At 52.3% G+C, this 22,055-nt stretch overlaps 1 protein-coding gene across 2 annotated transcripts in view; it reads right to left on the bottom strand.

Annotated features, from left to right (window-relative positions):
• ASIC2 (acid sensing ion channel subunit 2) overlaps positions 1-22,055 on the bottom strand; it is a 954,837-nt gene that overhangs the window by 64,045 nt on the left and 868,737 nt on the right. For both annotated transcript variants that reach the window (XM_036269219.1, XM_036269218.1), the window contains exon 2: positions 18,767-18,917. In XM_036269219.1, coding sequence (XP_036125112.1) covers positions 18,767-18,917 — 151 coding nt within the window. The remainder of the gene's footprint in view (positions 1-18,766; positions 18,918-22,055) is intronic.

The raw sequence follows: 22,055 nt of genomic DNA, 5'->3' as shown, positions 1-22,055 counted from the left end.
GTCCATGCCCACCGCAAGAGGATTTCTTCCATCGACTTCATACCTCCATCACTTCATGTATTTACCATTCTTGCTCGCTCTATTGATTTGTTTTTTATTTCATTTTAATTTGTTACATTTAAATAGCCACAATGGCTAGTGACACCCTGCTGGGCGGTGCCACTGCAGACATCAGAGCCCGTTGGAGCAGTGGGGTGAGGAGCACCCCCCAAACCCTGCTTTCCTGAGCAGCGGCCCGTGGATCTCTGGCCCGGAGGCCTGGGGATCTGGCTGAGGTCTGAGCAGCGGGATTCATGGTCAGCCCGTGACCGCAGGCCGGATCCTCTCTGGCCTGACCCTTCCCAAGCACCCCTTATTTTCACGACTCCAGGTAGAGTTTGTTCCTCTTCTTTCACAGAACTGCCCTCGGGTGCCCTCTGTGGATCATGCTCTAGTGTGACAGTGAACAGCGGTCCTGGAGTCCCTGCTCCGCACCCACCTCCCCACCTGCCCCGGCACAGTGCCTCCCCCATTTTCTGCACACGGCGTGTTATCAGTGCATAGAGAAAGATCCGGCTGCAGAGCTGAAGGTATCAAACACAGATGCTAGAGCCAAAGGCTCGGAGACTGTGCACCTCTGAGGTTCTCTAACTAGAAAGCACACTGAAATCACCTATGACACTCTGGGTCATGATTCTGGGGACCCGCCCCTAGAAGTTCTGATTCAGTCACTCCGGGATGGAGCCCAGAAACCTGTATTTCCAGGGATTCTGGTGTGGGTTATTTGAAGCCAAACACATTTGGGCAAGCAGCAATCTAGTCTGCAGAGGGGAAGTGACTGGCCCAAGGTCACACAGCAAGCCAAGAGCAGAGCAGGGGCGAGAAGCCAGGTCTCCTGGCTTACAGATCACCACTTTTTCTACCCCACTCGAGGTGTGGTTTATTTCATCTCAGCAGATGCCCTGCCTCGGGGCTCTGGGGTTTCCCAAGGGGGATGAGTAAAGGGAATAGGTTCTCACTGTCATATTCCTGGCAGCCCCAGCACACAGTGCCTGGAACAGAGCGGGGCTCAGCATTGTTGGGCGAAGCCACTGAGTCAGGAAGTGTCCTCTGCCGAGTCTACTGTTCTCTGCCGCCGGACCAGCTACGAGCCTGCTCCGGGTCTGACTGGAGGCCGGGAAACACCCATACCACATGCTGCCTGTCCTGGGGCTCGGGCGGTCTCGGCTGCTGAGAGACAGGCGGGCTGCACACCAAACAACAGCAGCAGCAATAACAGCAATAACAGTAGCTGGGACCCCCCACACCAATTTTGGATCCCGGTGCCAAGGGAACATGTGGGGGCTCCTTCCTAAAAATTCTCGAGTTTGAAGACAGCCACAGCAGAACACTAAACCCCCCTGAGCACGGGGGCCTGAGTGAGCACACACGTCGCGCATCCAGGACGCCAGCCCTGGCGGCAACCCGGACGGGCAGCCCAGAGCGGTGCTGGATGGAAGCGTTCACATCCCCACATTCCTCTCTCCACTGAGTGATTCAACACTGAGCTGCTTCAGAGAGTGCAGGACCCGAGTGCAGGGAGGGATTGTTTACACATCAAGAATACCAGGAGTCAAAGCCCCAGAGAGCACGAGCGAGCGAGGCAGAGAGAGAGGGAGGGAGAGGGAGAACCGATCAGGGAAGTCACTGCACACAGGGTCAGGAACCCTCGTTAATTGGGACCATGCTGAAACCCAGGCAGCTCGCCATGAAAGATGATGTTGAATCAGGAGGAGGGTGGTAGAGCTTGTTCAACTTGCAGAGGCTGAACCTCTCCTTCACTTTCCAGGAGCACGGCCATGGTGGCAGGAGGTGAGGGCTACCTGGGGTGTTTTCTGCTGCTGCAGAGAGGACATGGAGGCTCCACAGAGGAGACAGGGAGCGATGGGCAGAATGCATAATGAGGCAGGGAAAGAACATTGCAATAAAATAAGCTTAAATCTTTAATCTTTGCAAACTGCAAGGAAACACGCTGAGGAACTAAACACTGGAGGGATGTAGGAAGGGACGCGCTGGTCTGAAAATGCGGAGACATTTTCTAGGCTAAGGCAGAGTTGTGCTGATACAAAGCAGTTTTATGTTGGAGGAGTCTGACTTCGTGACAGTGGCTGGGAGAGCTAGCTTGGAAGGAGAGGGGCAGGGGGGCCAGCCGTAGGGTGGTGGGGTCACCTCAGGGCAGGCTAGCTCCTGTTTGTCCGTGCCCTGGCCAGTCCTCTCCACTGGGCTCTCGCCCTGGAACCTGTCCTTGCAGACTGTGCTGACGGGTTCCCTTGCTCTCTGCTTCTGGTTGGGTTTGGCCAGTGGTGTCCCAGGTGGGAAGCCGGAGGACAGAGGCAGGTCAGGCTGGGATAGTCAGTCTCCCTAACTTTTGCTGGGTTGTGGCAGGTAAGCAACGCATCACCTTGGAAGACCACAGCTCTGGGTCGGGAACTGGGGGGAGCTCTCCACACTGCTTTCTCTCTGGGTCTGACCCCAGCTCGTTCCCCTCTTTCCCCTGGGGTGGTTCTCTCTGCTGCCAGCCCAGGACACTGCATTGCCTTCCCTAGGCCTTGCCCGCACCTCTGTAAACATCCTTCATGAGTGTTTCCTGGTATCACCCAGTCTGTGGGTGCTGTTGCTCTCCTGTTGGGGTCTTGATGGGTCGAGCCCCCAGGGGCCTTTGAGAGACAGCAGGAGACCCCTCTTTGACCCCATTCATTAAAGGACAGCCATGACGTTTGAGCATTTTTAGGGATGGAGACCTTACTACCTTCAAGGGCAGCCAGGGTTCGCAAAGTTTATCCTTACACTGAGCGGAAAATCGCCTGCTAGTAGATTTTATCCCTGCTCCGAACATCCCTTCTTCCACTTGATGACGCTTCAAGGATCTGAGGACGCATACGGTGTATACCAGAGTCTTCTAGTTCCCATGCTAACCTTCCCCAGCAAAACTGGCCCTGTGTGTCTTCGTCGCTGGAGGCCTCGATGGAAGGGGGGCCCTCAGGGACACACTTGGCCTGGCCAGGCTTCCATGGGGAGGGGCTCAGGACCCTCCTCAGCTCCCCCAGGACAGCCAATTGCACCGTATGGCTTATGAAACTCCTGGGGGCCCACCTCCCGCTCGGGTGGGGCCAGGGTGCGCAGGGCTTTGGCACCTAAAGACAGAGCACCACTTTCTCAAAGGGGTGAGCCAGGCGTTCTGAGACAGTGGTACCGCAGGCCCATCTACCTGGTGGGTCAGAACCAGTACTGAGCCTAGGACGGCTGGTTGGTGCTTGGGGCTCTGGGGTCAGGCTGGGTGAGGTTAAGTCCAGCTCTATAGCCTCTACAAGTTATTGAATCACTTGGAGACTGATCTGTATGCAAAAGCTGCAGAATGGGTTTGCCCATATAACTGACCCTTCTTCATAGGGCTCTCGGCCCAGGAAGCCCTTAGCACATCCTGCTGCTTAAGAAAAGCTCCCTCATTTGTGGTGCTAATCATGTCACTAATCCACCGTCATTGTCACTAATTCAGTGTTTCTGGCTTCTACACAACCCAACCGTGTCAGCGGCCGTTCCACATCCTCTCTCCCTAAGCTAGTCCCTCCACCTCGACGGCCCTTCCTCTCCCCCTCCATCTGGTCGACCCCTACTCACCGTCACCACCTCCTAGAGGCCGTCGCTCCAGCGGGCGTCCCCATATCTGACCATTTCCACAGTGAGTCGAAACTTCTCTCTCCACTAAGGCGGAGAGACTCCTCGGGGACAGAGCCAATGTTTTATTGGCGGTTATATGCGTACTGCCTGGCATTCAGCAGGTGCTCAAAAAATGTTTGCTGAAGTGAGCAGAACTGCGTGGCTGACCTCTGCGACTCACTCAGCTTCCCTTCCTACAGCCCCTTCCCCACCCCGAGTTGTATGAATGACAATGGAGATTCTGAGAGGGCGACGGACACGTCTGGGTCTCACGGTGAGTTTGTGGCCAAGCTGGTCCATCCACATGAGTCCTGCTGAGACAGCGCAGGACCCTCTGCCGCAGTCGTGAGGCAGCAGATGGCGAGTACCAGGCGAGCAGCTGGCCGAGGAGGGACGGGAGGCCTGCGCTCAGGGGGCTGGGTAGGCAGCAAACACTGCCCATGACAGGCCCCTTAGGGCACACAGCTGGCATTATTGTCTGTGTGATTGCTATCTACCAGGTCTCTGCTGACCATGAAGTCACAGTGGCTTAACCACTGGAGACCTGTTTGTGGAGATGAGACCCATCCTTTGGACCTCACTGCTCCCATGATCAGGGAAAAGTCCTGGAGTGGCCGTGTGCACGTTTCAGCCCAGCAGGGAGGGGCTGGGCCTGTCCATTAGCTGGGCCACTCTCCCCGCCCCCACCTTGGCTTGTCTGGCTGCCACTAATGCTCAGTGCCGTGGCCCAGCCCTGCAGTTCCCTGGGGACTGCAAGTGTGTGTGTGTGTGTGTGTGTGTGTATGTGAGAGAGAGAGAGAGAGAGAGAGAGAGAGAGAGAGAGAGAGAGGAGAGAAAGTAAAGGGTAAGCCCAGGGTCTATGATTCACGGATGCATAGAATTTTGGAGCTAGGAGAGCCCTTGACACTTTTTAAATTCAAACAACGTTTCATGTTTCAGGTGAGAACACTGAGACGCAGAGAAGACGGTGGCCACTGGCCCCGTGGCAAGTGGGGGCTGAGCAGAGCCCAGGAGCCAGGTCCCTTGACTTCCGACCCTCCTTCACCCTTTGCCAGTTGGCTAGAAGAGGCAGTGGTCCTGATGACAAGCCAGTGAGGTTCCAGGCTGGACAGGGATGGAGGGGGAAGAACAGTTTAAGTGGTATTGGGGTGAGCAGCCTATGTTCAGCTCAGCGTTCGGGGGACAGCTCACTGAGCCAGCGGCAGTGATGATAGGGTACGAGGTCCCAGCTGTAGCCCTTGAGCGCCCTGGTGGAGAGGGTCAGCCAAACGCTGCTCGGGGTCAGCGAGGGGCAGCATCCTGGCCCTTCATGCCCTCCTGGCTCTTACAGAGAAATCCAAGCCGGCTAAGGCGGGGCCCTGGGAAGAGGAGCAAGAGTCTCTGAAGGAAAGCATGGGCTCCGAAATCTCAGCTCTGGGTTTGACTCAGCCACACTGCTGTGTGGCTTCGGCTACGTTGTATTGACTCTGAGCCTTAGCGTCCTCTTTGTTAAATGAAGGGGGTGCTGATCTCTCTGGTTACGTTCAGCTCTAAAATTCTATGAGCTGGGGATCATGCCCAGGTCTCCTAACCTCATGGCCTCTCATTTGAGTTTCCTGAGAAATAGATTTCTTCACCAAAGGCATGGCTGTTCAGCTCTCGCTTCAAGCCAGAAGAGTCTGAGTTTTCTGAAGACAACCAAAGAATCCACAAATTGCTGCCCAGCTAAAACGGGGAGACGTGTGCCTGGTTCCCCCTGTTGGGCCCTCCCTGCCAGTCAGGCCCAGCTGTGCAGTATTTCCGAGGTAAGAACAGCCACACTCAGCACAGAGATGGGCGCGCTCGCACTTGATCGCCCACAGGTGATGTTTAGAGGCCAGTGAGCTTCTGCAGGGAGTAAACCCACACTGCGTCCCCGTGCTGGACGGGAGGTCATTATGCCTGTTCCAGGCAGCATTGTGGTGTAGCCACGTGTTTGCACCAACAGCTCCTGATCCAGGAGATGTGATCAAGTGGCCACAGGGGTTGGGTGAGGGCTGCAAACCCCAGCCCCTCCTGCAAAGCCTCAAAGCACACCAGCATTTTAAAGGCCCTAAGACATGCTACAGCAAAAATATATCACCCTCTGTTACACCGAGTGTTGCCCAAAGCAACCTTTTTTTTCTTCCCTTTTTCTGTTTTCATTTTTTGTTTGTTTGTTTTATCCTCACCCATGGACATTTTTCCATTTTTTGTTCAGATAGAGTAGGAGGGGGAGAGGAAGAGAGAGAGAAAGAGAAACATCGACGTGAAAGGGACACATCGAGTGGCTGCCACCCCATGACCAACCAGGGCCGGGGATGGACTGCAACCGAGGTACGTGCCCTTAGCGGGAACCGAACCCGGGTCTCTCTAGACCGCAAGCCGACGCTCTAACCGCTGAGCCAAACCGGCCAGGGCTGTTTTCATTTTTAAGGAACATTCGCTCTTGGTGGAAAGAGCCAAGCACCAAATCAGAAGATGTGGATTGAAGTCTGAGTTCTAATTCTTTTTAGCCATGAGATCGTGGGGAAGTCATTCAGCGTCTCAGAGGCTTTACCACATCTGTTAAATGGGTTAATATGCTACATGACAGAACTGCTCTGCTTATGTATCAGAGTGTATGTGTGAGGATCAGAAGATAGAATGCAGGCGAAGCACCTTGCACGCTGTAGAGGATGCACCCACATTGGGGAAGGAGACAGTTTATGTTAGGTCTTAGTTATGCAACATAGAGAATGGCTACATGTAACACATCCCCGTTGCATAAAATATTTACAAAGTACACATTAGTGAAGGCACCCTGTGTGGAGTTGGGTCTGGGCTCATTACAGAAAGATTTATTCCAAGGGTTCTTTAAATGAGCTTTCCCAGTGTGTGCAGGCTCAGCGATGATAAATTATTTGCAAAGAAGGCTGATAAGTCCCGGTGGACAACTGGCACTCAGGAGACACCATCCTTAAAAAGCCACTAGGAAGTGTCATGTCTCTGAAATTATAGGGAACGTTGGTGGATGATTAAGATTCTATTCATAACCGTTCTGTTTACACGCACTGGTGGCGGACGTTAGATCACGTACGGAGACTGTGAGGTGACTAGGATTCCAAATCACCCAAGGTGTTACTGAATTCACGGCAACTTCTTGTTGCTATTTGCTCAATCAATGAATATAAGAAGGCATGATGGTGTGAAGATGATGTCTGAGAAACGTCCAGATGTTACAAACTTGTCCTCATAGTTTCAGAGGGTGGGGAACTGGTCTGGATCAGAGCTTTTCACGCTAGGACGGGAGCCACCTGGGGACTGTCGGTTACAGCAGAGATTCCGGGGGAGGGAGGGCCTGAGAGTCCGCCTTTCTGACACGTTCCCAGAGAACAATGATGCTGCTGGTCAGGGGCCCACGCTCTGGGTAGAAGGTCTCACAGGAGAACGTTTGTGCATTAGCAGAACACACCAGACCCGTGGTGATCTGGCCACTGCCTACTTCTCCAGCCCCTGCTCCCATCCCTAGATCCAGCGACTGCAGGACACCCTGGGATTGTCTTGGCCTTTGCTCCTGGATCCCCCCCCCCTCCATGGCATCTCACTTGCTGTGAACCACCCCCTCTCTAACTCCCACAACTGCCGAGCCACCCGGCAAACAGGCCTGAGACTAGGACCGAAGGTCACCTCCCGTCTGAAGCCTCCCCCGAGATACCCTTTTTCTCTCTTCCAGAACCTATTGTCCCTTCCGTTGTGCTCCATCTCTCCTCGGTCACAGTACTTGATGACATTTAATTGTTCACATGTGCCCTGACCAGACCGCAAATGCCTGGCACTCCTCAGGCACTTCACATGAGGGCTATTGGATCAATAGAGCTCCATCTGCTACATAAATGGAGCCTCAATATGGTCCCTAAATTAGGGACTATTTGAAAGCCTGGACTGGGTCTTTCATCTGTATCCCCTTGTGCCTGGCACACAGTAGGTGCTCTTGGAGATTCCTCGATGAGGCGGATGTGAGCTCCGAGGTGGGTCTGTAGCATCCATCCCCAAGATGTTCCCCTCAGCCAAGATGTTCCCCTCAGACCACGGCCTGCCTGGCTGAGAGGTTTGTTTTTTTTAATCCTCACCCGAGGACATTTTTCTATCTTTTGTTCAGATAGAGTGGGAGGGAGAGAGAGAGAAACATCGACGTGAAAGGGACCCATCAAGTGGTTGCCACCTGCACGACCCAACCAAGGCCGGGGACAAACTGCAGTCGAGGTATGTGCCCTTAGTGGGAGCCGAACCCGGGTCTCTCTGGACCGCAGGCCCGTGCTCTAACCGCTGAGCCAAACCGGCCAGGGCTGGCTGAGAGTTTTAACTGGAGCACATATATGTTCTGCATAGCACTTAGCAGGTCTTCTCAAAAAGATGAAAGTCAGGTTTCTTCTGGCTGTGCAATGGATGCCCGACTCCCGCGGTGCTTCTGATTTGCAGCATTATTTCTCCAGGTACCTGCAGAGACCCTCCGTCCAGCACAAAGTCCACTCTTGGAGTGAGCTCAGAATCCCAGCTGCCTGCTGCATGGCCCTGTGCTCACGACGCTCCGAGTGCAGGTCAGAGCCTGCAGGAGTACCTCTGGGGAGGTCCTTGTCACCAGGCACCATGGCCAGAGTTTTCCCTGGGAGCAGTTGTTGGAGAAACCATAGCAACCATCTGCATCCGCTCCTGCTATGTCCCACTTGTGATGGGGAATAGGAAATGAGCGTTCCTTGATAGTTGCTCAGGCCTTCCAGCTACGTAGAAAATTCATGATTATTTAAAATTTAATTTGTATTTTTATCAAAGCAATATATGTACATAATTTAAAAAGTCAAATGATACCGCAAGACTGCCAATGAAAGTGGGCAGTGTCCTGCTCCACCTCTCCCCACGCTCTGAGTCCCGTTCTTCAGACACAGCTGCTCTCGACGGCTTCCGCTGCTCCTCCTGCACCTCCTGTCACATGTCCATGCCCGTCGACAGCTTCCGCTGCTCCTCCTGCACCTCCTGTCACATGTCCATGCCCGTCGACAGCTTCCGCTGCTCCTCCTGCACCTCCCGCACCTCCTGTCACATGTCCATGCCCACCGATGGCTTCCGCTGCTCCTCCTGCACCTCCTGTCACATGTCCATGCCCGTCGACGGCTTCCGCTGCTCCTCCTGCACCTCCTGTCACATGTCCATGCCCGTCGACGGCTTCCGCTGCTCCTCCTGCACCTCCTGTCACATGTCCATGCCCACCGATGGCTTCCGCTGCTCCTCCTGCACCTCCCGCACCTCCTGTCACATGTCCATGCCCATCGACGGCTTCCGCTGCTCCTCCTGCACCTCCTGTCACATGTCCATGCCCACCGATGGCTTCCGCTGCTCCTCCTGCACCTCCTGTCACATGTCCATGCCCATCGACGGCTTCCGCTGCTCCTCCTGCACCTCCCGCACCTCCTGTCACATGTCCATGCCCATCGACGGCTTCCGCTGCTCCTCCTGCACCTCCTGTCACATGTCCATGCCCGTTGACGGCTCCTCCTGCACCTCCTGTCACATGTCCATGCCCGTCGACGGCTTCCGCTGCTCCTCCTGCACCTCCTGTCACATGTCCATGCCCGTTGACAGCTTCCACTGCTTCTCCTGCACCTCCTGTCACATGTCCATGCCTGTTGACGGCTCCTCCTGCACCTCCTGTCACATGTCCATGCCCGTCGATGGCTTCCGCTGCTCCTCCTGCACCTCCTGTCACATGTCCATGCCCGTTGACAGCTTCCACTGCTTCTCCTGCACCTCCTGTCACATGTCCATGCCTGTTGACGGCTCCTCCTGCACCTCCTGTCACATGTCCATGCCCGTCGACGGCTTCCGCTGCTCCTCCTGCACCTCCTGTCACAAGTCCATGCCTGTCGACGGCTCCTCCTGCACCTCCTTTCACATGTTCATGCCCGTCGACGGCTTAACTGTTATTTCTTGGTCTGTGAAAATTTTAGATATTCTCTACTGAAGCCCTACTGGGGAGATGAGGCTGTAGGCTTCTTACCTGAAGTACCCATCACATTTGCTCGCCTTTCACCCTCCTGTAGGCAGATCTATGATGTTTTGTCTAAGTCAGTGTCCAGCTTTCACACTATGGCTACGACCACCCCCCAGCCTTGTAGTATATTCCGTTTTATTTATTTTTTTTAGAGAGAGAAGAAGGGAGAGGGAGAGAGAGAGAGAGAGAAACATCGATGAGAGAGAACATCAATTGGCCGCCTCCTGCATGCCCCAGTGGGGACTGGCCCACAACCTGAACATGTGCCCTGACCCGGAACCGCACCGGTGACCTCTTGGTGCATGGGTCGACCTCAACCACCGAGCCACACCAGCTGGGCTATATTCCATTTTTTCTTTCTTTCTTGTGAAACTATTTGTTCTTACTGTTTTTCCCCTCTCTGTTTGCTGGTTTGTTTGGCTTGCTAGGTATCCTATCACAGAAATGGCAAAGAAAAAGTCCAACTTCTGAAGCAGAGAGTAGAAGAGTGGTTGCCAGGGGCTGGGGAGAAAGGGAGAAACAAGGAAGTCGGGAGAGGCTGGTAACTTTCAGTTATAAGATGAACGAGGTCTGAGGATCGAATGTAATACACGGTGACTATAGCCTGACAACACTGTATTGTATAATTGAAATTTGCTAAGAGAGCGGAACTTAAATGTTCTCATCAAATATATATATTTTCGAATATATTTAAATATGTCTGAATATTGGAATATATGTGAAACCAAATTGTACCTTCACACTTCATTTGTAGCATGCTGGATATAGAAATTGTGTCTTAGATCATCAGGGAAATGCAAATAGAAGCAATGAGATGCCATCTCACCCCAGTGAGAAAGGCTATTATCAAAACGTCAACAAGTAATGTGTCGGCGAGGATGTGGAGAAAGGGGACCCTAGTACACCGCTGGTGGGACTGCAAAGTGGTGCAGCCACTGTGGAAACCAGTAGGGAGAGTCCTCTAAAAAATAAAGATCGATGTACCATACGACCCAACAATTCCAATTCTGGGTATTGATGCGAAGAAAACAAAAACACTGACTGGAAAAGATACATGCACCCCTGTGTTCATTGCAGCATTATTTACAATAGCCAAGATATGGAAGCAACCTAGGTGTCCACTGATAGATGAATGGATCAAGAAGATGTGGTATATATGTACAACGAAATATTACGCAGCAAAAACGGAATGAAATCTTGTCATTTATAACAACATGGGTGGACTTAGAGGGTAGTATGCTAAGGGAAATAAGTCAAACAGGGAAAGACACTTACATGTGGAATATAAAAACAGAAAACAAATGAACAAGCAAAACAAGACAAAAACAGACTCATAGGAACAGAGATCAAAGGGAAGGTTGTCTGAGGGGAGGAGGGTGGGAGAACGGGTGATAAGATCAAAGGGAATATGGTCAGGAATGCTGTGATAAGTTTCCATGGTGACAGCTGATTACTAGAATTGGGGTGGGGGGGTGACCACATTGAAGGTATAAAAATGCTGAATCTCTATATTGTACATTTGAAACTAATATAACTAATATAACAGTGTATACAACCAACTCTATTTAAATTGAAAAAAAGAAAAAGAGTTGTATCCTAGAAAAGAAAGCTCCTCCTTCCCCAGTTTGAAAGCACTGTGCTATCGTCTTCCGGCTTCACCTCTTTTGGTGGGGAAGTCCCAGCCATTCTGATTCTCCATCCTAGGTAGTGACTAGTTTTTTCTCTCCAGAAACTGTTAAGGTTTTCTATTTATCTTTGGTAGTCGGAATCTAAGGATGTGCTTGGTCTGACTGTTTTGCCACTTACTGCAGACAGGACCTGGTGCATTCTTTTCATATGGAAAGTCCTGAGCTTCCTCTGGGAATTTTTCTTACATTATGTCTTTGGCGAGACCCTCGTCTCCATCTCTCAGCCTCGTTAATCTGGAACTCCTAATAGCAGGAGGTTGGACTTCCTGGATTTAGCCTCTCATTTTCATATTTCTTTCCCTCCCATTTTTCCATCTGTTTGTATTTTTTGTTTCACTTTTCAGGAGATTTCCTCAATTTCAATCCTTCTATGAGTTTGAAAAAAAATGTTTGCAATCATAATTTTAATTCCTGGCTTTTTAAAAAAACTTCTTTGAATGTTACTTTTTAATAGCATCCTATTTTATTAATTAAAAAAAAAATCCTCACCCAAAGATATTTTTCCATGTATCTTCAGACAGAGTGGGAAGGAGGGAGGGAGGGAGGAAGAGAGAGAGAGAGAAACACCTACGTGAGAGAGACATATCGAATGGTTGCCTCCCGTACAACTCCGACCAGGGCTGGGGATGAACTGTAACTGAGGTACATGCTCTTGGCTGGAATCGAACCTGTGAGTCTTTGGTCCACGGGCCGACACTCTAATTGCTGAACTAAACCGGCTAGGGCATTGAATAGCATCCTATTTCAATAGCTCGTGTTTTTGGATGCAGTACCATCTCTTATCTTTAGAGAATTTAAAATAATTTGATGTTTCTTTCTGGTCTCTGCATTTATTATTATTTTTTTATATCAAACATTTACATAGTGCCTAATATTATTAAGGCACTTTTCTAAGTACTTCACAAATATGAACTCATTTCCATCTCCCTAACAACCTCACAGCACAGATAATAATGTTATTGCCGTTTTATAGGTAATGGCACTGAAGCCCAGAGAGGTTAAGTAACTCGCCCAAGGTTACACAGCTGGTAAACTGTAGAGCTGGGATTTGAACCCAGGCTCTAGTCTGGCTCTAAAGCTTATGCCATTAACCATTATCTCCGTTTCCTCAAAGTCTCCTTCTTGTTTGGTTGGTTTTAGGTCCTTTCTCTCAAATGTCTGGCTCTTTGGCTGTCTATTCACACTTAAGAGGTTTTTAAAAGCTGCCCTCATCCCCTATGCGTGGGAGGACTTGCCAAGCGATTTCACTCTGGAGTGATCTAACCAGGCCCTTTTGTCTGGAGACTGCCAACCTTTTGAACTTGTCTGTGTCTCCAGGAAGGGATTCCCCCCGAAATTCCGCCTGGGGGCGGGGCAGGTTACCCTGGCTGGAGGTCTCACTACTCAGTAAGCAGAGTTTCAGCTCATCTCCCTGCTCTCTGCACAGCACCTCACCCGAGCCCTCAGCTTGGCCCGGTTTCCCCGAGCCCGGAGTCTGTCTGTTTCCATCTTATCTTCAGCTGCGGGAGGAGACAGATGTGTCTGGCTGCATTGGGCCATGGGAGGGTATCTGGGGGACTGAACAGCTCCTTTTACCGCCTTTGAACTCATCCCCCAGTTTCAGCTCCACCTCTCACCCCTAACTTCCACAGAAGCTGAGGCCTTCAACCCCCGATCCCGTCATGAGCGTCTGCGGTGAGAACCGCTTGGCTTCGATGACTTCGCAGCACAGACCCTCGTCCTTCAGCCTCGCCTGTTGCGCCGAGTCCGCCACCCCCGCTCTCTATCTTCTAAAAATGTGCTGACATCTCCTGCTGGCTTCTCTCCCATCCACCTCACCCTTAAAGAAGTGCATCCTTCACTGCCATGTAGGGGGAGCTTGGGGAAGGAGCTTCCAGAAACACGGATGTTCATTCAATCCACCACGTTTAAGCCGAAGTGTAGACCGTCAGCTTCCCTGGGCTCGGGGCTCAGCAGACACATCTCAAGCTCCTCTCACCATCCCGGGAGAAGGGCAAAGCTGTTGAGAGTGGGTCTCCATGACGTACACAGCCATAGAACCACCCACCAGCTCTGCTTTCATCCAATAGCACCAGTGCATCCAACGGTTTTCAAACTGGGATCCTTGGAGCCCTGGGGAAGTTCCTTAGGGAATGTCCCACGGTTGGCCGCAATGAGCGTGGAGACATCAGACCGGATCCCCATCTCCAGTTGAACTGGAGCGGCTCTGCCTTCATCTGGTTTATATACTGGGGCTGTAATAAAGCTTTTGCTCAATACAAGGATTCTGCTATTGAAAACAATAACAGGAGAAATAGAGAACATCAACAGACCTATCATTACATGCCGTCTGTCCTCAGAGATGTCACTGAACCTTTTCTTCCCCTGAGCTGTCTTCGTGGTGGAGCCTTTGCAACCACATCGGAACGTTGAAGGAAGGCAGTGCAAGGGGATTGCCTTTGGGTTCGCGAGTGGGTTTTCAGCTTGGTTCAGCTACTTAACGGGGCGTGTGCTCCTAGGAAGCTCATGCAACCTCTGGGCTCCAGTTTCTCTATCGCATTGGGGGTTATAACGCTTCTTAGCAGGGTGACGAGGAGGAGTCATTGGGTAGAATGTTCATGACACATAGTAGCTCCTCATTAAAGCTAGTGTCTCCCTTATCCTGGCCCCATCAGGGTGCACAGCAATGTTTTTCTCTCTCAACAAACAGACCAACCAATATTTATTAACCTGGCATATGTAGGTGAGCCGACAGCCAAGACCCCTAACCTCTTGGAGCATGTGCTTTAGTAAAAGGGGAGACAAGAAGAAATAAATGTGTACATCATATGGTAGACTGGAAGGTGACGCATATCACAGAGAACAGGATGGCAGAGCAGACAAAGAGGCAGTCAAGGCGGCCTCACTGAGCAAAGACCTGACGGACAGGGCAGTTAGCCACGTGGGTCTGAGCAAAGAGAATTCTAGGCGGAGGGAGTGGAGAATGCAGAGGCCCTAAAGTAAGAGCACTCCTGGAATGTTCCAGAAGCCACAGGGAAGCCAGTGTGGCTAGACCCCAGTGAGCAAGGAGATGGAATAGAGCGATGAGGCAGAGGGGAGTAAGAAGAAGGGAGTAAGTGTTTAGATACCCCTATTAGCATAGCTTCTCAGAGTGACCCCTTTGTTCAAACACAGAGTATCAAATTCATTTTTCTGCAATCCTAGGATTTGGAGAAACCAGGAGATGGTATCTGGTAAAAATGTATTTTGCCTTTTGGAGTGAATGAAGGATGGAAGGAGATGAGAAAGGGAAGGAGATTATTTGAGCCTATCTACCCAGAAATTGAGTTCATTAAAGAGTTCTCTTTACAGGCTGGGTAGCTCAGTTGGTTAGAGCATCATCCCTATATACCTATATACCAAGTCTGCGGGATGGATCCAGGTCAGGGCACATACAAGAATCAAGCAATGAATGCATCCATAGTAGAACAACCGAGCAGTGTTTTTTCCCTCTCTCTCCCCCTTCGTTTCTCTAAACATTAATTTTAAAAAAGTAAAAATAAATAAATAAATGAAGCCTATTAAAAAAAAAGAGCTCCCTTACAGGGATTCTGGTTTCCTCAGATGTAACCCATCCCCGCCCCTCCCCCTGGCCCCTACCTCCCCAGCACGGCCATTCATGAGACAAATCTCTTGAGACCCCTTCCAGTTGCTGCCCCCCAGCTTCCTTAGGACTCTCAGTCCTTCCAGAACTCACTCCCTGACCACTGATTGGTCCAGGGGCGGGCACGTGACTGAGCTGGGCCAATGATTCCCTCCCCTGATTTTATTTATTTATTTTTATTTTAAATAGGAGATCAGTAAGAGACTCAGAACAGTCTCTTGCTGGTGGAAGGATGTGTGAAATGTAAAACTATTGGGAATCTCGTGAGAGAGAATGAAGGCTCACAGAGAGGGGATCCGGGGAAAAAGGGAGAGTCTCGAGGGGGCCTGAGCCGCCGCCCCCCCCCCCCCCCCCCGTTCCAGTTGTTCTTGAAGCCGCACCCTTGCCCCCCCACCTGTGGCGGTGGCTGAAGCGTGCCTTGGATTCCGGGCAACACGATCCCTTTTACACATAAGCCTGTTTGAATCCACTTTCCCTGGATGGGCACCCTAGATAACCCACTGCCTCCTTCTCTTTTCTTGAAGTTTCTCTGAGACGTCGACACAGTTTCATTTTTAACAACTTCCCACCTGCCTTCGGTTTAATTTCTGCTAGAAAACGCTGGCTGCGAAGTCCGCACCTCCACCGTCCAGGGCAGCGTTCCTGCCCTTTGCCGTCTCCTGAGCTCCTGCAGGAGAGACGTTTCCATCAAAGGCCTCTGGGAAGTGAATACTGCACGCGCTCGCCTCTCCCGAGGACTCGTGCTGCGGCCACCGAAGCCTTCCTGCCACGGGTAACCGTGTTGAACTCCTCTCGCCAGCTTCCTGGGTCTTTTATTCCTGGAACATGTACCCTCTGAACTCCTGACCTTCCGTAGGGCCCGTCTGGGGGCGTATGGACCAGGTGCACACGGGACTGAGCTTGCCTTCTTTAAAAGGGCACATTTCCAGGGTGCCCTGCACAAGGGTATGTGGCCAAGGGGGCATCCTAGTTTGGGGCACTGTCAGCTCAGAGGAAAGAACACTTCTGATCATTTTCTTCGTCACCCTCTATTTGCTAAGCATAAGCCCATTGGGCTGGGTCAACCCAAAGGGGGTGCCCTTTCCTAATTCACCTAGGGGTGCCCAAGGTCCTTCCTGCCAGTCAGAATTACACCCAGGGGGTCAGTGGTTCCCTCATTGCTTCCTTACATTTCTTTAAAAAAATTTTTTAAGTTGAATTTTCAAGAGAGAGGAAGGAAGAGGGAGAGAGAGAGAACATTGATTGGCCGCCTCCTGCATGCCCCCCACTGGGGATCAAGCCCATAACCTGGGCATGTGCCCTGACCAGGAATTGAACCGGTGACTTCTTGGTGCATGGGTCGGCGCTCATCCACTGAGCCACACCGGCGCTTCCTTACATTTCTGAGAGATGAGGCTGTCCACGAGGCAGGGCGAGCATGTATCAGAGACTCTGCTTTGAGCAGATGGGACGTCCGGATGTTGGGGTGTTTCAGGATCCCTGTTCTAGCTGTGAGACATTTACAATGTTCTCTATCTCTGGGACTGTGTGACTGTCCCCCAGCTGTGGTCGTCATGACCATGCCTCCGCTGTTCACACTTTGCAGGGAGCGCTCAATGGCCCCCCAGCCATCCTGTAACGGTGGCGGTTGTATCTGAGTGATCGATCGCTGTGTTACAACCAGGTAACAGGCTTGTTCTCTCCTCAGCCCCACAGACAGTCACGGAAGAGCTGGTGACGTGGTCCGGGGTCTGCCTGTCTCTGTGATGCGCCTTTCCTGCCCCACGGCTCTGCCTCTGTCATCGAGCCGTAGGAGGCCGCTCCCTCAGTAGTCACCTTTCAATTAACTTCTCCTCTGTCATCACCCAAATAGCTCCCAGAAGGAAGTAGGCTCCTGTCTCCGGGGATTGAGAGGAGGTGGGAATGCTGGCGGGCGGGTGAGGAAGGCTGAGGACCGTGGTGGGCTGGGCTGGCCGAGCCTCCGACCCCGGGGCAGGGCTCCTCTTCATGTCCCCGTTCCTCTCTTTTTGCACAGGTGGTTCAATAGCAAATATGTTCTTTGTTTACCAGGCAGGGTCTCTCTTTGGACCAAGAGCCAGCTCCCAGGACACAGGGTTTCTCCAGGCCCCGGTGGCCCTCGGACCCAGGCTGGAGAGCCAGGCTCTGAAGGCCAGTATTCAGGGATGCTGGACTTGGCGGTAACACAGACTGCCGTCCAGTGGCCCGAGGAAAGGGACTCTGAGTTCAGCGAAGTGGGTGGGACTGACTAAGTGTCCCCTTGGCAAGCTGCAGACGCGGCCTGGAGTGCCCAGAGCGGTGGCTGCCAGGAGGCAGTGCTGGAAAGGCCCGGGTGGTGGCCATTTCCCCTTGCGGTCCAAGGAGCAGGCGAACCAGCCACGTTGTGTCCCCAGCAGGGCGCTCAGGCGACAGAGCATCGAGCATGGGAGGAAGGGAGAGTGGGGCGGGGGGAGCTTGGAGTTTGCAGTCGGTCAGCCCTGGGCTGGAAGCCTTGGCTCCTCCGAAGCCTGGAAGGCCAGGCGTGGTGAGGGCTGGGCCGCACGTTCGGAAGGACTGGCTGCAGGAAGTGGAGGTGCAGGCAGATGGGGCTGGGCTGCTCGGCCTCCAAGCTCCCTCCTAGCTCCAACCTGGGGGCCAGGGCCTCCCTCCTGCTGGAACCTTCTCTCCCCTTCACCCCTCCTTGGGGCCCCTCCTAGGCCCATCACCTGAGCTCCCCACCCCCCAACTAACCGTTATGCCCTGGACACTGCGTTAATCTTATTTGGGTCTCCTTTGCATCCATGGTCCCATCTTGGGCACCTCTTTACTTTCTCCACCTGGTGGAATTCTAGAGGCCGCCTGCATCCCTAGGCTCGCTGGCTGCATCACTCCATCTCTGCTCCTGCCTTCTCCTCTGTCTGACCTTCCTGCACCCCTCTGATGAGGACGCATCTGTATGACCCAGGACAATCCCAAGACCCCATTCAATGCGCACGCACTAGGGTGCTTTCCCTGAACCTCCCTCTCCCCGCCTGCCCAGGTGCAGCCGCCGACCCTCCACAGCCCCGGGCACACTCGGGTCACGGTGGCTGCCGTCTGTGTCTCCTCCTCTAGGGTGTGGTCAAGAACTCAGTCTTTTTCACCTTAATGTCCTCACTTTGGTGCAAAGCCTGCGGTAATACACATGGCGAATGCATTGTTTGTTGAATAAAGAAGCAACTAAATGAAGGCATGGAATAAGCTTTGACACCTGTGCACACACGGCCCCCAGGGGCTCGCACAGGCATGGTGCCAGGTCTGAGTCCCTACCCTTCGGCTTTCCAGCCCTGCACAGCCCCTCCAGCCTCCCCCAGCGACAGGGGTCTGCTTTCCTTCCCACCGGGCCTCCTAGCTGGGTCTCGATATTCAACACGGCTGGGAGAGGAAGGGGCTGATCCATCCCTTCCTCTTCTCCTGAAATCTAGCCACTCAGCTGCCCAACTATTTTTGTTGATTCAAACCTTTCTTCATGCCTCCTCCCAACACCTCTCCTCACCCTACTTGCCTTCTCTTTCCAATACTCCCACCATCTGCCCATCTCCCATCTAGTGAAACCCAACAAAACTCATCCCTGTCCATGCCAGGGACATCCTTACCACTCACCGGCATGCCACCAACCCCCTGGCAGAAATCAATTCTTCAAAGGGTGGGCCAAGACAATCCCCCTAAGGCAAACCAGTTTTTCAAAGTCTTGTACCCCTCCGCCATCACCCACTGCCCAGGTCCATGTGCCCGGCTCACCTGTCTCTCCCCAGATGGGCAGGTATTCATCTTGCTGAATGTCCAGCATGATCTCCAGCCCGTTGCCTGTCCCCCCCTTGACCGTGGTGAGCAGAGGTTTGCCATCCTCGCCTGAGTTAAACATGTAACACTTCCCATATTTTGTAAACACCTGAAGGAGAGAAGAGAGAGAGAGAGAGAAGCACATGGGTGACTTCAGACTGGGCTCCGGAGATTGGTGAGACCCCAGAAATCCAACAGCAGGCCCGAGTCCCCACTGCCCATCACAATCAACCCCTCTTGGGACCAATGAGTCCTCACCCTGGCTTATGGCCCGACTTTGGCAAAGCGTGGTTCTGGCTCCAGAGAACAGGTCTGGACACCCTCCAGGGTTTGTTGCAATGAGATCTGGTCTCTTCTCCCTTTGTCTGCTTCCAAGTGTCAAATATTGTTAATAAGCTCTTGAGCCTCCAAACTACCTCTGGCCCTGAGATCTTTCCTGGGCTCCAGACACACCAATCCCACTGCCTAATAAACATGACCTCAGGGGGACCACAGACCCCTGACACTCAGCATGTCCCAGTGGGAACAGCTCTTCCTCAGCCCCCGCCCCCCCCAAGATTCTCCCGCAACCCTGCTCCAGGAAATAGCATCACTGCCTGCCCAGGGGCTCAAGCCAGACCCTCAGGGTGGCTGTGCAGGCTTCTTCCTCCACCTCATGTCCAATGAGCCAGCAAGGCCTGTCAACACTGTCTCTCTAACCATCTTGCATTTCACCTTTGTCTTCCACACTGCTGTGTCTAGGGACCCAGCCGTTTCTTGCCTGGGCTCCTGGATTGCAGACAACCTCCTCTAGCCCATTCTTCCACTTAACTGTGGTTTGCTATTTCTGAAATGCAAACCTGACCTTGTTCATCTGGCGCTTAAAATCCGCCAGGTCTCCTCATCACTAGGCTGAAACCCAGGACCTTCCACACCCAGCCTTCTATGACAAGCACATCTCCACCGTCTACCGTTTCTCATCTGAGTCCCCAGAAATCCACTAGAAGGTAGGTTTCCAGGGCTCAGGGATTACATCTGCTGAGACATCTCTCCCTAGTGGCTAGCACAGTGCCTGGCACACGGGGGTGCTCCAGAAACGTATGTCGAATGAATGAATGAATGCGTGAGTGGGTGGGTGGAGCCAGATCTAACATCTTACAGCACCCGGATGTGCCCTGCTGGTTCTCACACGGACGGCTTTCTATCTGCTGCTCTGCGTCCTGTGACTCTCATTCTTCTGTCCGCCTGGACCACCTCTGGCTCTGCCTATGCAACCTCTAGCTATTCTCCAAGACACGAGTGACGCACCTCCTCCTCCAGGAAGCCTTCCCAGTGCCCTGGGTCAAGGTGGGTTTACTCCTCCCTCTTCCCCTTTCTCCTTCACCGTGGCAGCGATCCATGCTGCTGAGCAGTTGGTCCTGAACTCGACCCTGCCTTTCATTTCTGAATCCCAGCACACAGTAGGCGCTCAGTCCACTTCTGCTCGATGGCTGCACGGTGACAAAGCTACCGTGTGAGGTGTGGGGAAAAGCTCAGGGCAAGGCCCACAGAGATGCTTGTCCAAGTCTGATGTTGCCACTTATTCGTTGTGTGACTTAAGGCGAACCAAACAGACCCCCGCCTCAGTTTCTCCAGCTAAAAAAGGGCGGTTCACATCCTTGCCTTTGCTACCTCTCAAGGTTATTGAGAGGATCACCTGAGGTAATACATGCAAAAGTGCTTTGAAACTGTAAGCTTTCTCCAAATGCTATGGTTATCATGATTACATAACTGCTTTGGAACCTGGAGCAGAAGCAAACTACATCTGGCAAAATTGGCTGGAAGAGAGCCAGGCCAACTCTGTGGGGTTCCTGCAGCCACTGAGCCTGGGCCTGGGTCGCCTCCCGACCACACTCCGCTGCACCGTCTCCCCTGACGTGGGGAGGCCACAGCGATACTCTGGCTTCTCATCCTCCAGTGCAGGGGAAGGTACACAGCAGGGTGAGTGCAGAAGGCTGCCTTTCTCATGCAGATTTTTTAAAATTTTATTTTATTACAATTTTTTTTCTTTACTGATTATTAGAGAGAGAGAAAGGAGAGAGAGGTAGAAACATCGATGAGAGGGAACATTGATTGGCCGCCTCCTGCATGCCCCCCACTCGGGATCAGGCCCACAACCTGGGCATGTGCCCTGACCGGGAATCGAACCGGTGACCTCTTGGTGCATGGGTCAATGCTCGACCACTGAGCCACACGGGCTGGGCTCTCATGCAGATGTTAATGGCTGAATGGAAGGGAGGGAGAGGGGTCTCTACCATGTGTCAGGCACTGTGCTGCAGGCTTACCCATGTGGTCTCATTAACCCTTGTAACTATGACCATGGGGGGCTATTGCTGCTCCCATTGTGCAGAGGAGGAAGATAAGGCCCAGAGAGGTTAAGTGACTTGCCTAAGGTCACACAGCCATTAAGCAGAGAAGCTAGAATTCATACCCATGTCTGTCTGATTCTAAGACACATGCTCTTACTGGGTAGGTTGTCCTGGGTCTTTGTCTTTGGGATGTTTCAGGCCATATATTCTTCCTTTCTGCTTCGCTTTTTTTTTTTTTTTTTTTTTTTATCAGCCAACGTGGTCTTACTACGAGCAAGGATTTGGGGATTGCAAAGAGGTACAAGCCCTGCTACCTGCCTTCACGATCTATAGGAGGGTCAGCAAAACAACAAACCCCGCATTTTCCTCCACTGTACAAAATGGCTGTGAGTCTCGGGCAGCTGAACTCTTTCAAACAGACAAGCCCTGCTCTCTCAGCTTCATGGTGAAGACAGCTGGAACATGACTTTTCACAGAACTGAGCTTCATCATCACTACTGCAGATAGCCAATGAACTTGGCTAACAGACCTGTCCCCCAGAGAGAAGCTCTTGGGACCACTGTAATAAAGGGACAGGAGCGTTTTATAGTTGGCACATCTATTGCAAGGGGTTGAACACATCTTTCTTGATTTTTAGAGAGAGAGAAAGGGGGAGGGAGAGAGGTGGAAATATCAATGAGAGAGAACATCGATCGGCTGCCTCCTGCATGCCCCTGACTGGGGATTTGGCCCACAACCTGTGCATGTGCCCTGACCGGGAATCAAACCAGTGACCTTTTGGTGCATGGGTCAATGCTCAACCACTGAGCCACACCAGCTGGGCTAGGGTTTTTCTTTGTAGACCCACCAAATAACCTCTTTGGTTCCAAAATTGTTCATAGTATTAATTTTCCTATCCATATAAAGAGATTTGTAAGTAA

Source organism: Molossus molossus, unplaced genomic scaffold (assembly GCF_014108415.1).
Source record: "Molossus molossus isolate mMolMol1 unplaced genomic scaffold, mMolMol1.p scaffold_m16_p_19, whole genome shotgun sequence".
NCBI classification, from domain to species: Eukaryota; Metazoa; Chordata; class Mammalia; order Chiroptera; family Molossidae; genus Molossus; species Molossus molossus.
This window is presented reverse-complemented; position numbering and strand designations above follow the sequence as displayed.